The following is a 15397-nucleotide window of genomic DNA, read 5'->3' as shown; positions in this document are numbered from 1 at the left end:
ATTTCCCATCGCAGTTACTTACAGCAACCTTTAAGTTGCGCATGTAACAAAGTGCGACACCTGCTATTTGTTTAAGGCATCAGGACTGAGACAAAGTAGCCTAATATTTATCATCTGGAGCATTAAGGCTGTTGCTAGCTGCACGCACAAACAAACCGCACGAGTATAATTACATTAAAAATCCATCTTTGTTTTATGTAATCATCAGGCCATTTGGGGTTGGCTCATGGGTCCGGGGGGACTTAATTTCCTGCAAGAATAACAGAGTCGTTTCAAATCTAAATGAGTAGCCTAAAAAAGGAATATAACAGTGTCCATTTGAAGTGCCTAAATGCGGCAAAACTCGAGTCACTGAGTCGTCTTCTTCTTTTCTTTAAATCTTTATCTGCCCGTTTTAGCTTGTACTGGAAATTACCAGTCCTTTTCCACAAACCCTCCATAACCAAACTATGAATAATGCATCGGATTGGCATGCACGCAGCAGCAGACACCGATGTTCCAGCTAAACGGGCCTGTCACAACCGTGACGTATCAAAAGACCACAGCCACAGGAATGAATTAATAAAGAGCTGTTGTTTTTCATGTTTTACTGGTAATAATAATAATAATAATAATAATAATAATAATAATAATAATAATAATAATAATAGCCAATTGTTTTGTAAAAAAAATTGTCGACTCGTTTAAGAAACGTTTGTTAATTTATTATATGACCGAAAAACACTTTTGTTTAGGTGGATCCAAGTTTCACATGTGATGGGGGGAAAAAAGTTAAACAATCTCGTGATTTTTTTAAACTTTTTTTTTTGGTTTGCTTGTTTTTACTTTTGTAGAAACCCGTGCCTCAGGTGAGTTCACTTTCACTGTTTATAAAAACATCAAAATTACATACAGAAAGCACATGATTTTTTTAATACACGGAAATAAAGTAAAATACAAAATGAACAAACCCCACCCCGTCCCACACACAAGGCATTCATGAAGCCACTAAATAATAAAATAATGCATGTGTCTGGTTTATAAACATATTTTACACGTGCCCGTACCGGTTTGAATACAGTCTTCGTGTTGCTGTAATTTCTCTGTTTGTTCACTGCCAAAAAGATGGCATTCATGGCAATACGCCCTCCTTTAAAGCGCTGGAGGAGGGGGGCTGGGAGGGAGGCACAGATCGCCTTGTGAATATGGGCAGCAGATCGGGTTATCCTAACAGAAAGTTCAGCATAGCCTACACATGTTTTACAATCTCACATTTCTGGTGTGTCGCCCGTTTCACCTTTACCAGAGGAGGTCCAAACAAGGTCAGATGGGCCAGACATTCAAGTGAGAGTTGCCCTTTGTCGAGGAGGTGGGGGGTAGAGAAAGGGAGGGGAGGGAGATGGGGCTCACGTCACGTCATCCTTGAAGACATACTCATGCACAACACTGCCGAGGCATTTCCAAATTGGACAGGAAACAGAGGAGGGAAAAACACTTCGATTATTGTCTCTCTCTTTTTTGTTTGTTTGTTGTTTGTCAAAGAATTCCCGCTCTGTCCTTACACAGAGAAATTGGTTTGGAAATATAACGAGGCCAGCCTCTATATAGGTTCAAACTGAAATAATAATAATAACATAACAATAATAAAACAGATCAAAACAACTGCAGAATGGTTCGCCTTGTTTGACAAAGTATTAACCGACCCAGCTGCATCCTCCTCCTCCTGCTCCTCGAGGTGTCCCGCCGGCCTCCTCAGCCGTGTGGCTGCTGAGAGAAGGCGGTGGGTATAGCCTTGCTATCCACCCCATCCGCCATTTTTTTATTTTTATTTTTTGTATTTTTAAAATCTTTTTCTATTTGTTTGTTTGTCTGTTTGTTTTGTTTTTGTTTTTTGGCGTCAAAAACCACGTCTGGGTAGGCTATAACGTCACAGTCCCCTTTTATTTTTCTCATAAATAGCCTATATTTAATAGTCATGTTCGTTGTCCTTCGTTTTAAAAACATAAATAACGTCCACGGATAATTTTTTTCTCTCACTTTGTCCTTGGATTATTTTTTTCCCCGCACACTTTATAAGCGTTAAAGTTCAGTGTCTCTCAGTCGCAAGTTCCGTAGTGCGTCCGCGCCTCGTGTCCTGTAACGTCTCTCTGGGGGAAGGGGAGGTGAGGGAAGTGGAGTAGAGTGGAAGGGGGGAGAGGGAGGAGGGGTCACAGTCCCAACGCGGCCGTGTGCTTTTTGGCCTTCAGTCTTAGGTCGGCGATGCTTGAGTTTTTGCTGGTGTTCTTGGCGGCGGCGGCGGCGGCCACGACGGAGGCGGCGGAGGCTGACTCTGCCGCGAGCGTCGCCAGGGGGAGGCCGAACGGCGGCGCGGGGAACATCATGTAGGGCGCGTGCGCCGCCAGGTGAGAGTGCAGGTGGTGTTGCGCGTGCGCCACGGCGCTGTCCAGCTGTAGCTGCGCCTGCACCTGAAAGGAGAAGGGCGGCACGTTGCAATGACTATCCTACAGGACGGGACGCACGGATGGGGAGAGAAGGGGGAGAACATGCGTTAACTTTGTCTGTAGGCTCATTTTCACTGGTGTGACTGCAGATTTAGTTTCGATTAGGCTGCTTTAAAAAAAAAAAGAAGAAGAAGAAAGAAAGAAAATGTATGGCTGCTCAGTGAAACAGTGAGCAATAATCACTGGCCGTGTCGTTTAGCTCCTGGGGTTTTAGTGGCTACACTGCAACTCTTGTGAGTCAGAGATCAAATTTGTGTTTTTATTTTGCTGGACATCGACTGCATGAAATGCAATCTAAAGCCAAACTTATGTGGCCTTTGGGAAATAAAGTTAACCAGCGGTGCTCAAACTAAAAACTAGACTTCACTGACATGACAGAAGATATAAACTCAATAACTTAACGGCTTTATCCAGATTCTCTGTATCGTGCTATTAGCTACCATATATACAGGTGTTCAAATTAGTAGTCTAAATCAAATATCAGGGATTTCCCTTCACTTATTTAAATGTTAAAATGTTTTAGTACTACTAGTAGTAGTTTTGGCCTGCTGGGCCGTTAATATGTTTGTGTGCTGTGGTTTAATGGTTAAGAAGAAGAAAAAAGACAAATAGCTGGTTTTAAAAAAAATAAAATAAATTTGTAAAAAATAAAAGGAATTTTCCAATTAGGCTGTACAGACTCCTCTGTGTTGGCACAGTGTTTTTGTCAGTGTGGTAATAAGAGTTTAGTTACCCCCTACATTGGATCTGGAGTCTCTGCATAGCACTTGGGCAGAGGCTGTGCCAAGAGAGCAGTCGGGGGATTGGTCTGGTTTTAAGACTAGACGCTTCAAAGTAACTTGCCTGTTGGAATGGCATCCGTAAAGCCCCCACGTTGACATATGGCGCTACACGACAGGCTTCAAACTGATTCGCTGCTCCAATCAGGACTCCTGCGAAAACACAGATGATAGCCTAATCATGTGAGAAGAATATTCAACGACACAAAGAGTAAAACCGCAGGGCTGAATAACGAGCAGTAAAAGCTGATTGTCTGGAGTAAACTTGCAATAACGTCCAAGATAGACACTCACTTAAAAAATATATAAACAAAAAGAAAACGCCATGATTCTGATGGCGTAATTAACTGGAAATTAAGCCACTAACTAAATAGTAACATAAAGGCTGGCTCGCGTTCGAGTGTGCAGTTGCTTTGCAGTTGAATAAAAGTAAAGTGGAATAGACATAAACATATAGTCGTTTGTGTTGTGTGGGATAAAAGTGTACCTTTATGTAATTGGTTTTCCTGCTTTCTGCATTTGGCTCTTCTGTTCTGGAACCAAACCTGTGGGGACAGAAATTAATTAGAGACCCAGTGATTGGCAGCTGCTTGCGAGGCCATGTGTAATTCCTCTCAAAGTGACAACAACCGAAGAAAAACAATATCCCCGAGGAGCAGTGAAATATTAATGGCACTGCTTAACCCCAGATTTTAATTATTACGTTTAGTCTACAACAAGAGAGAGACAGTTTGAGCGGAAGCAGAGAGAAGGGAAACAGTGGAGTCAAAAAAAAAAAGGAAAGTGTAAATCTACTAAAGGGAGATTTAAAATCATATCAGAAATGAAACGCTCTTGTTGGAAATATGCAGGACTATTGGACTATAATAAATAACCTTGTCAGCGCTGGTTTCATCTTTCTATAGATTAGTGTCCCTGAAGAGTTGAATGGTCTCTCGGATATCGAATAGCAGCAATGCTATTATGGTTTTGGACATCAGAGCAAAGCGATCCGAGAGCATCTCCCTCTTTCTCTTTCCGCCTCCCTCTCATTAAATGACCACTGAAATTAATTACCCTTATCTGCAGAAAAATCCATGTCAGAGAATCGCTTAAATGCCTCGCAGTTTTGTCTAATCACCGCCACAACACGCACTCACACACAGACACACACAAAAAAACTCGCTTCAAAGACAGCTCACTTCTCTTTTTCCTCCTGTTGAAATCGACAAGCGTCAATTTCAGAGAAACGCCTTGGAACACAGATTAAACGATTTATTACTATGATAATCTGCTTTGAATCTCTCAGACAAAGCACCGGCTGAATTAGCCCACGATGCAACGCGTCGGCGTGCAGTCCCCCTTTCACGTCAGCAGGCCTATATACACGCACGGCGAAAGCTTGATTGAAATATCATATTGATTTGGCTGTCAGCTGGCTTCATTTATTGATCACAGTTAGATGTCAATCGGAAGTTCTTTTGTGCACGCTTCAGGTATAATTTATTAGCACGATAAAAGCAGGAAAATGCACTGCAGAATATTGATTGAGGCGCAATTTAAAAAATAAAAAAACACATCAAAATAAATGTGTGGTCTGTGCATGCAACTGGTAAAAATGTATAATGCCCCAGCAGAGATAAAAGAGAGAGAGAACGAGACAGATAGAGAGTGAGGGTGAGCTGTTCTTGATTTGGGTAGAAAATAATACATAATTTATGCAAATCCCCCGAGCTGTGCCCCTTGTTCGGGACACAATACGCCTTATTGGTGAGATTCCAGTTGAGACCGGTATAGAGCCCTGCAAAAAGCTGGCTTTAACTTTTTTTTCGGGGGGTGTGGTGGGTTGAGTTTGAGATGGGGGATTTTATTTTTTTTTTTAAATGGAGGTACCCGTTTTGTTATGCCCCCCACCCCAATCCAGAAGACCGCCATGTTCGTTGTGGAGAAAAATACTGTGACACCACGAAATCGGGCCATACGAGTGTGAAATAAGATGCTGTAAGGTTTTTGAGAAAAACAGATGACAACAAAAAAAATAACAAACAAAAACAACAACTGTGTTCTATATGCCCCCCGCCCCTCAGGCGCCTTGCACAAGACCTGTCTGAGCCCCCACCAATCACCCACCGACCCCACAGACTCGGCGAAGCCCTTACTGGGTTTCTGCGCAGATGGCCTGTCCCCGTGAAAAACTACAGCAGCGCTGACAAACAGGGCCATGGTAACATATACACCCAGAAACCGAAGACAAATATTTAGAGGCTTTATTTGTTTCCGCCCGTTTGGACAATAAAGATTCAAAACGTGGTCTCGTGACACGAGCAGCGCCTAATTGAGATAATGAACACGGTAAATAATCCAAACGTGTTGAGGGGGGGAAAAAACCCTAATCACAGAGAATAATTGGGAGAGGAAGTTGCATGCTGCTGGTGAACTCTGCCTTCCTTTCTTAAGATCTTAAGATCTCATTTAACTTATTACAACTTCCATAACACTTCTGGGGATCCACTCAACCGTCTCACAAACACAGCATTACATCAATAAATGCAGCATTAATACAAGTCAGTCGAGCCACACTTATCGTATTGCATTAAAAGAAAACAACAACCCTCAATCAAACAAAATATTATCACCCTCACACCGTTTACATGCGGGATATCAAGCAAAACAAAAATCAGGGAAGAGTGTAAAATCCTTCCTGTAAAAGGAAAGACCCGTGGAAGTTTTTCCCCCGTTTATTATTATTATTATTATTATTATTATTATTATTATTATTATTATTACTACAGCAAACATCATCTTACACTTCCATAATGCCGATAGTGGTAATTATAATTGTCATTATAATGAATTTTTAATTATGATTTAGATCTCAATTTCATGCTTAGACTCAAAATATGGTCACTTTTTCTATCACAGATGTTATCTTATTTTTTCCTCTATTATTATTATTATTATTATTATTATTATTATTATTATTATTGTTATTATTATTATTATTATTATTATTATTATAGTCTCGTTTAACTGACTGTCCCTACCTGTACTCGGGCCTCCGACAGTCCCAGTCGCTGGCTAAGCTCCTCCCGCATGAAGGCGTCCGGGTAGTGGGTTTCGTCGAAGAGCCGCTCCAGCTCATTGAGCTGCTCTAATGTGAAGTTAGTCCGACTTCTCCTCTGTTTGATTTTAGTTTGTGTCTCGTCTTCAATGGGCTTCGAGTCCTCTTTTCTCTCTTTTACATCCGTGGTGCCTGTTGTGCGGACGAGAAAGGAGGGAGACGTCAACATCATGTGGCTGTACTGTGACCTCCAGCCTGCTTATTACTGGACTGCATATTTCTAAGGTGCTTAAAAGTGTTATTTTTTTCTTTTTTTTCTTTTTTTTTAATGTGCAAAAATGCTTCACTGTCATGTTTAGGCTAACGCATAATTCAGATTATAAACAGGTAAAAACACAAGCCACCCACCTGGGTATGCAAGCGGAGATTAAAGGGCACCTAACACACACAAAAATCAGCTAGGAATTTAAATAAAGCAATTAAATAAAAGCTTACAACCGCCAAAGAAAGAGAGAAAGAAAGACGTGCCCTCAAATATCACAGAGCTATCAGACCTCGGATGTTTTGTAGAGCTACATAAAGCTCTTTAATTATTAACTGCTTATAAATATGCAACGCTGTGCCCACTGTTGGATGTCTGATACACGCTTGTCGCAGTTCCGCTTTTAACCACGCTGCCCATGACGAACAGATGTCTTTTTTTCGCAAGCACCCAGCTCTAAGATATCTTGTCCAGTATGTTGTCACATTTTGTCCAGGTTTCAGAAAACACTGTGGGGAAGGCTTGCACGGGACACACGAGCATCTGCTCCACTTTCATTAAAACGTCAAGCAAAATTTTCTCTGAAAATCGTAATCAAATGTAAATATTTCTATTTGGTTCAGCCTTTAGTGTTGGAAGTACGATTTTTTACATCACCGGTTTGTTTACCTGCTAATGTTTTGGTTATGCAATCATAAATATATACATAAAAACGCTAAATTATTGAGGATAGCGGTGATAAATAATTATCCCTTCTGGTGTAAGCCTGTGTTATATTGGTGTGCGGGATCACACGTTAGTGACAGCAGAAATGACAGGACTTGTACTGAATCGCTCGAGTCCACCGATTTGAACGCCAGGTGTGTTTTTACGCCTTCTTTGAGTTCAAACGTTCCCATAGGCCTCACAATATAGCAAGTACAGATGCCCGAGGTCATTGACAATCAATGCTTCTTAAATAAATCTGATCACTCTCAAGGAGGTTAACCTGCAGCGTTACTGAAGACAATCCACATAATTATTTGTATGATCTGTATATACATATACATATACATATATACATAAAAAGCACGATATCGCAAGTGCACTAATATTATAGAAATATGGGTAGTTTTCCACATGCGGGCCTTACTGTTTGTCACACGTGGGCCTTTTCCTGGTGTTCTGTATTTTTTAAATTGAAACTTTTTAAATGCATTATAAAGAGATAATAAGCTATATTTTAATTAGCATTACAGTCTCAGGAGTAGCTAGTTTCTTTCTTTCTTTTTTAAATAAGGCAAACAGCTACAGTTACCAAAACCAATCGATAGCCTGCACTTCCAGAAAGCATCAGTTAATAATTTCTCTTCTTACCTCGCTAACTGACTGTCACTAAATCGAGAATCGCTCCACCGGGCTGCTAAAAATCTGCAATATATCCGTGTGGATGACAGTCATGAGCTCAACTCTTTTTCGCAAATAAACATGTGGCTGCACGCTCGCTTGTCTTCTCAGGGCTCGATCACTCCCTCTCTCTCTCTGTCTTTCTCTCCTCTAAGTCCTCTACACATTCCTGCTCGTAAAGACTGTGTATAGAACACCGTGAAGTCCTACCGTCAATGAGTTTGGGGCTCCCGGCGTCCCTGATTCTTTCCGGGCCGAGCATGTCAGTTTCCCTGCCCGGCGAGAGCGCAACGTTCCGGTTAACGGCGGCCGGCTCCTCTCGGCTCCCCGGCTCCGCAGATAAAGACTCCCTGCTCCCTGCTCGCGTCGACCCGGTCTCCAACACCTCCCTGTAGGTTATCACTTCCTTCTTCTCCTTCACTTTCTGATCGAAAGACTTAGACACGAAAGCGGTGAGCTCTTCCATCACTCCTTCCTCTCCTCTTTAAAAAAATCACACACACCACACTCACTCACTCACTCACACACTCTCCCTTTGCTCCACGACAGCTTAAGACATCAGTGGTGCGGCTCTTTTTAAAGTCGACCCCTTGAAAATGATACAAGGTGATGCAGCCAAACTCTGGACAAAAGGTAAAAAATATATGAAGATATATCTTCTCAGCCAATTCCTCCTCCTTTGGTAGCGGAGTTGGGAACCTGCTGGTGATCCTCTATTGAAGTCACAGTATTTATACTTTGCGGCGCCTTGCCCCCTTGATCCGTGCAAATTACCTCCCCTCAGGATGCCGGGATGAGCCCCCCCCCCCCCCCCCCCCCCCCCACGCCCCCCACCTCCTACCCCTTCACTGATACTGGAGCGAGAGAGAGAGAGAGAGAGAGAGAGAGAGAGAGAGAGAGAGAGAGAGAAGCCGAGTAAAAACATTAAACAGCACCACCGCTATTGGCCATTAATCCGAGATTGACAAGAAGGACTAATTAATTTAATTAAGCGCTCATTCGCTGCTATTGTCCTGAGTTAGTTTTTTAAACACCCGGGAGATGGTCACGGATCTCTCTCTCTCGCTCTCTCTCCCGTCTCTCTCGCTCTCTCTCTGTTTCTGCAGGGGTGTGGCTTAAAAAAAATCAGAAAATGACAAGAGAGAGGGAAGCACATGGATGAGGAGCCCTTCCTCGCTATATCTCTGTGATCTGCGGAGGGGAAAAAATAATAACAAAAAAGACGCAACGCTGACACGGAGAGAGAAAGCGGTGAAAGCTGGGACCAGCTGGGATGCCGAGAGGTGCAGCACCAACTTATACACGGAGCTTCAAATCAAGTTCAAGTGAACACATTTGGCTTTAACCCACAGTTGTACATAGTTCGCTTCAGGCCTGCTCTATTTATTTATTTTATTGCGCTTTTAATTTGAAAGTGGATTTTCACGGTTTAAAAATAATAATAAAATTGGATAAAAATATTGTATGGTAAAGTATTATTATTATTAGTATTATTATCGGATGTTTTTTTTGGACAACTTAATCAATATTTTTTTAGACCACCCCGTTTGTGTCTCTGATCACTAATTGTTGTGTTTTGCAACGTCATCATTAGATACGCCACATCGCTTCATATTAATCCTCAGTGGGGTTTTTAAGTCATTAGGATGTTTAAGCAGCTAAACGTTTAATTATAGTGCCTCTTGCGATGCGTTGCCATTGGGCTCACTAATTAACGCTTTCAACTCGTTTTTTCTCCCCCTCCAGCTGAAACGATTATTTGCAAAAAATAAAAAAATAAACAATGGTTCACTTGCGTGTTCAGGTAGGTATATAGCGAGTGCAGCGAAGAGATGGCAATTAAGCCAGAAGAGGAGGGGACGTGTAGCCAGAGAAGAAACTGGATATAGCGGGATTTAAAAAAAAAAAAAGTCGAAATGAATTTGATGTAAAATTAAGCACGTTTATTGATAATCTATAAAAAGCCTCATTTCCACACAAGTCCTCTTTACAGTTCTCCTCATTAAATATTAATGAAGTTTCTGCTTAAACCTTAGGCATTAATTACTATTATTTCTACTGCATCGGAAAGCGGGAGGATTCCTCCTGTAGCGTTGAGTTGCCTCCTGTGTCTATTTGCACTGAAACTGCCCCATTTAATGCTCTCTTATCTGTCATTCCTGTGCACATTAGCAATGTATCAGTCGATATAATGTTGTCCTTTCTTCTGTTTTTAAATGTCAGGAAGCAGTTATTCACTTAATGTTGTTTGGATCCTCTGCCTGGCCTTGTTTGTGAAAAAGATTAATATCTGAGAAGATGATCTCATGCAAATAATCACTGACACACATCCACTCGTTTATTTGGGCGCATTGTGAGTGAGTATTTTGTCCGATTAAAACGAAATATAAGTAGCTCGTGCTGTTGGCAGACATACACGTGCAATACATTTGTAGTCATAATTTTTCATCGACTGGATGCTATTTTAAAAACTGCACAGAAAATACACCATCAAGAGAAAAAAAATACAAATGAAGCTTAGTCCCTCATTAAAATACTACATTAAATAATCTCCATTTAGAAATGCTCTTTTTTAAAGAGCTTTTACCATCCCCCAAATCGTCATAATAGTCATGCTATTATGGAAATGTAATTGTCTAACTTTATCTCGTTTAATTAAGGCGATTCAAGCGACTTTGTTTATGTAGTAGTGTTATACAAAAATACTTTAAAACTGTTTAACACAATATCTAACGTTGCAGCAACAACAACAACGACAAACTATGTATGCCGAATTATTAAATAAGTGTTGTTTAGTTAATGAAACATAATAGAGGCAAAATCCGTAAAGCTATGGTAAAAAAGGGGGTCCTTCGATCGATTGCTCTGTGTTTGATTCTAATTCCTTGATCGATGCTTTCCGGTTTGACAAGCAGAGTCTCCCAAACAGTGCATGGCTGTTGTTGAGAGGCAGTGCCATTTAAAGGTGAGAAGCGGGACTCTCCTTTTAATTTTTATAGGGATACACTTATTTTTAATATAAGACATATTAGTAGATGTGATACGTTTACTATTGCACATCCGGGACCTTTATTTAGAACAAGAACCGCGGTCCCAAGCTGGTTAAGTTAGCACCGTTAGCTTAGTAGCTAGCCTCTGCACAAAAACAAACATTTATTAGCTGCTTGCGGCAACGGTACTTTACCTTTTAGCAGTCGGTGGTGATTTAATAAGTTAAATACTACTGTATGTAGGTGGCTGTGCTTTAATAGTCGTTAAATGAGCTTATGGTACAGTGGTCAGAGTAGTAAAAACGTTGTGTTTTATACACGTGAGGAGTAAATAAATAGGTCGGTTCCCACTGATATTCCAGCAAACTGTCTCGAAGGGTTGTTTGAGAGATGTCAAAAGGAGCAACCCCACTCTTGTGTATGTTTTGCCAGCTGACTGACCGCCAGCATGGGTAGGCGCTCGTCCGACAGTGATGATGACAGCCGAAGCAAGAGAAAGAAGAAACAGCGTCGCCGCTCTTCTTCCTCTTCTTCTTCTTCGTCCTCTTCCTCTGGCAGCAGAGTGAGAAGTAGCCGCAGTCGGAGGTCCAGTCGCCGCCGGAGCCGCTCTCGCTCCAGAGACAGGAGGTTAGGCTTCATCGTGAAATTTTCCTTCTTACATGTGTGCAGAGTGCGGCTCTCTGTTCGGCTGGAGTGTGTTTAACCAACGACTGTTTTGCATTTAAAGCTTCTGAAAGGTTAAAAGCCAGATGCATTCAGAAATTGAGCATTTCATTGGAGGGGCTGAACCTAATTAAAATGTGACACATTTTAAACACAAATATTTTGGTTTTTACAAAATATATTTATTGCATAACTAAAATCCAGGAGGTCATTCAGGATTCTCAGTTTAGAAGATTTCATCATGTACATTAAAATACACAGCATTTCAAATGCACACAAATGACCATGCGCTTGTAAACTAGTAATAAAACGTGTGCAATCACGCCCTGTATTTTGGCCAATATATTTGAATATAAGGTATAAACCTATACTGTTTTAGAGTTATTGAAAAGGGGAATGTATTCGACAGACTTCACATGAAGGAGCTGCTGGTTGCTTCGTTATGACTAACTCTGCAATTGCTGCATTCAACCCTAGTATATCTTTTACCTGGATTAAAGTTGTATGTATTGTCTATGGGACAACAATTGCACTGATGCTGACGTGTCTCTGAGGGATCACTTTTGGCCACTATCACCAGTTGATATGCTGCTTGGGTTCCACTTGGATTTTAGTGGTATTATGCTTCCCAGCAGTCAGTCTTTTCTTGAAAAACTCGATAAAGCAGAGGCTGAAAACACTGATGTATACTTCTTGTATATTTCTTGTGCTCTGTAGTTAAGTTACAACATTCTTCTGTATACATATATTATCTGTATAGCTTGAATAGCTTAAAAAAACAAAACACAAACATTGTATGCAGATTTTTTTTTCCACTCACACATTTTGACTTATTGTAGTTGGAAAAGAGCAGGTTTTCATAACTGTGACTCTTTTGTATTCAAGCATTTCAGTAAAACATGAAAGTATGACAGCCACTGGACATACATGGTACCGGCACCCTGAAACAGGAGCAGCTAAACTAATTATATATATTTTCTCGAATTTGATCGTTTATATCTTTGGTTGTCATCCCATCAAAATGTGTCTGTAATCATGAGAATTTCAGGAATTTGCATTTCAGACAGCCAAGTAGAGGATTGTATTTGCATATCAGCTGATACATGAAAAAAATGGTGGACATTATTTTGTTTTGACTTCAAAATGTTCTCTAGTTTTTGTTTTAAAATGGAGAACGTCATGATATCGGATTATATCATATTCAGACTTTTTCCTCAACAGACAAAAGCTTAGGTAATGAAGCTAGATAGAACAACAGATTAAGAGATGTTTGTCTGGCCAGCATGCTAGCTTTCTAAACGTTTCACATTAAATGTTCTGATTTTAAAAGTACAGATGTTTAGCATAGGCTTTTTACAACATAGCTCATTTAAGAGTAAACCTATTTTCTAGTAAATGAGTTATGAAGTTCCTAGATTGGAAAATTATGTCTTCGGTAATGATTCCGTGTGGACAGCGAAGGGCCGTCATACTTTTCCCAGTAAATGCCAGAATTAAGACACTTTAAAAGGACCAAGAAATAAAATCTAACAAGAAAATTTTGAATCAATGTGCAGTGGTAATAATTTGTCCAGGAAAGGATGTCAGTAAGAATTTAAACAAGCACTTTTGCGTCTGTAAAAATAGGTTTGGAAGGCAAACAGCTTTGCAGAGAGGTTAGTTTCTTATTCTTCAATAGAAATCTAGGATAGATTTTTGTTTGGGCTTATTTCATATCAACCCTCCTCTTGATAATGTGAAGGCTTAAATATAAAAGGTTATGACATAACATCAGTTTTATCATTTTATTCTGATCTTCGTAAAGTAAAACACTTCAGTGTTTAGCTGTTGCTGAGGAATGAGGAGGTTCAGTAATAATCAACCTTCTTTGCAAGTAGCTACTGACTGGACCTGACCTCCATCCATCCAACCGTCTATCCACAGCTGCCACTGGGTGTATGTGGCTGTTCAGACAAGGCCAGTTGATGGTAATTATTTATGAGGCTTGGTCAAGGTCCATTACTGCTGATGGGAAGTCATTGGCTGCCTGCACAGGGTGGGGTAGGGTGGGCAGTGTAAACCCTGGGACCACAGTCCTTCATCTATTAACTGCTTGTGTGTTTTGAACAACTGACTAAGACCTTCTTTATTTCTGTCTCTGTGTGTGTGTTGGATCTACTTGCTTTAAATAGGTTCATAAAAGCGACCACACGTTTTGTAGCACTGTCAACCTGAGTAATGTAAAGTGACCTTACATGAGGTAAAACAGAAGAGGGCTTATGTTCTGGCTGGGTGACATCATAACCACATAATTAACATGTATATGTAAGGAAAGTAATTGTATCCCTGGCCGTGGTTAAGTTACAATACGGGAGTGAGATGGAAAAGTGTGTGTGAATAAATGCAAAATGAAGTCCAAGTTGTGAGGTGTTATTTGCGTTCACGTTAAAGACTTCTGTGTTGGCCATTGCTTCCCTCTTGCATGTGTTCTACCCATTATGTTTTATTACGTGCACACAGGCTTTTGTGAAAATGTGTGAGCTTTCCCCTCCTTCCAAATAATCCCATCTCACTACTGTGTGCTTCTTCTGTGCAGTGTGTGAAGTGGTTGTGCAGGGCTGTGGAAGTTATTTCATAAGGCCCCGCTCTTGGGATCCAGCCTTTAGAATACTAATAGATCTTTGCTGGGTTTCTCTAAGTGGTACAAATCTGGTTTGATAGTTCAGCCTCTGTGTTATTTGTATTGCTTGCCTTTTTCTTCTCTCCTTCTCTATCTAGCAGAGCTCCCACAGGACTGAGAGAGGGATTTTTTGTGGGGGGGGGGGGCATGTGTATTAAAGATTTGGTTATTTTTGGTTCTGGTGAAACAAAAGAAGATGTTTTAAATAATGAATATTGCACAAAGTGTTTGCAGTATCGGGCGTGGGGCTGTTTCAGCATTTACATTCACTCCCATAAATGACTCCTGCTACATGATATCAATAGGAACTCAGTGTGAGCGGTGTTTGGAAAATAGACGCTGCACACGCTGCTGTAGCCACATTAAAGAGCAGCAGAGAACTAAAGGGCCCCTGTGGAGGAACTGTAAGGCATCCTGCATGGCTCTGCAGCTCTGGGCCTTGGACCAGAGCATTCACTAATGCACACTAGCTGCTTGTGATTCTGATAACAAGCTACGTTTTCTGGATCGTGTGGGTATGTTTTCTCTTAAACATAACAGCAAAATAAAGTAGTGACACGATATCCACTTTTTTAGAAGAGGGAAGAATTTTAGATGGTGCTTTCTGAGTTTTTGTCCACTGGGAAAATGAACACAGAAAAATGTGCTTGACGTAGTGGAGCATTAGGGTGAAGTGAGGAGAGACTTTTTACGGGAATGGTAAGACTTTGATTTTTGTGGAAAGTAAACTGTGAGAAACTAAACAATACAGCTGAATGACCCCCCCCCCCCCTCCCTCTATTAACCACCCTAAGCATTCAGGACAAATTTGTGCAGTTTTTCTTTTTTTGAACTCCAGAACAATGATTAGTTGTATAATCATACTCCTGTATGATTGATCTGCTTTTAAAGATTCTATAATAAGATTAAATGTATGTGTGTATTTTTTTTTTCCTGTCCCAGGAGGAGAAGACGTTCCAGCAGCAGTTCGTCTCACAGTTCATCTCGCAGGAGGAGGAGTCGAAGCGCAGAGAGAGACAAAGGGAGGAGCCACCGTTCACACAGGTCACGCAGCCGGGACAGGAGGTAGCACCATCGTGGACATTATTCATTCTGCTCATTCTGCTTAATCCCTCAAACTGCTGTATTATTTCCAGTC

General features: G+C 40.9%; 2 protein-coding genes across 5 annotated transcripts in view; one reads left to right on the top strand and one right to left on the bottom strand.

Annotated features, from left to right (window-relative positions):
• Positions 1-889: 889 nt before the first annotated feature.
• Positions 890-8726, bottom strand: shox2 (shox homeobox 2). 2 transcript variants are annotated; one of them, XM_085430099.1, is made up of 5 exons: positions 8158-8726; positions 6283-6491; positions 3747-3804; positions 3324-3412; positions 890-2480 (listed from the first exon to the last, which is right to left on the bottom strand). In XM_085430099.1, exons 1-5 carry the CDS (start codon positions 8411-8413, stop codon positions 2187-2189), a joined length of 906 nt encoding a protein of 301 aa, XP_085286225.1. In that variant the 5' UTR covers positions 8414-8726; the 3' UTR covers positions 890-2186. The 2 variants fall into 2 exon arrangements, with proteins under 2 accessions (XP_085286225.1, XP_085286227.1); XM_085430101.1 differs by having other exon boundaries at positions 890-2444.
• Positions 8727-9166: 440 nt separating this feature from the next.
• The window catches only part of rsrc1 (arginine/serine-rich coiled-coil 1), a 120542-nt gene continuing 114311 nt past the window's right edge, over positions 9167-15397 (top strand). Inside the window, exons 1-3 of one of the 3 annotated variants that reach the window (XM_085430098.1) lie at positions 9167-9230; positions 11370-11564; positions 15202-15324. In XM_085430098.1, the coding sequence (XP_085286224.1) occupies positions 11386-11564; positions 15202-15324 (302 nt within the window). In that variant the 5' untranslated portion in view covers positions 9167-9230; positions 11370-11385. Of the gene's footprint in view, positions 9231-10836; positions 10913-11068; positions 11277-11369; positions 11565-15201; positions 15325-15397 lie in introns of those variants that run through there. The other 2 variants (XM_085430096.1, XM_085430097.1) reach the window with 2 other exon arrangements.

The sequence above is a fragment of the Copadichromis virginalis genome, linkage group LG14 (assembly GCF_057382275.1).
Source record: "Copadichromis virginalis isolate Kocher_CV1m ecotype Utaka linkage group LG14, C_Virginalis_male_GT1.1, whole genome shotgun sequence".
Classification (NCBI taxonomy): domain Eukaryota; kingdom Metazoa; phylum Chordata; class Actinopteri; order Cichliformes; family Cichlidae; genus Copadichromis; species Copadichromis virginalis.
This window is presented reverse-complemented; position numbering and strand designations above follow the sequence as displayed.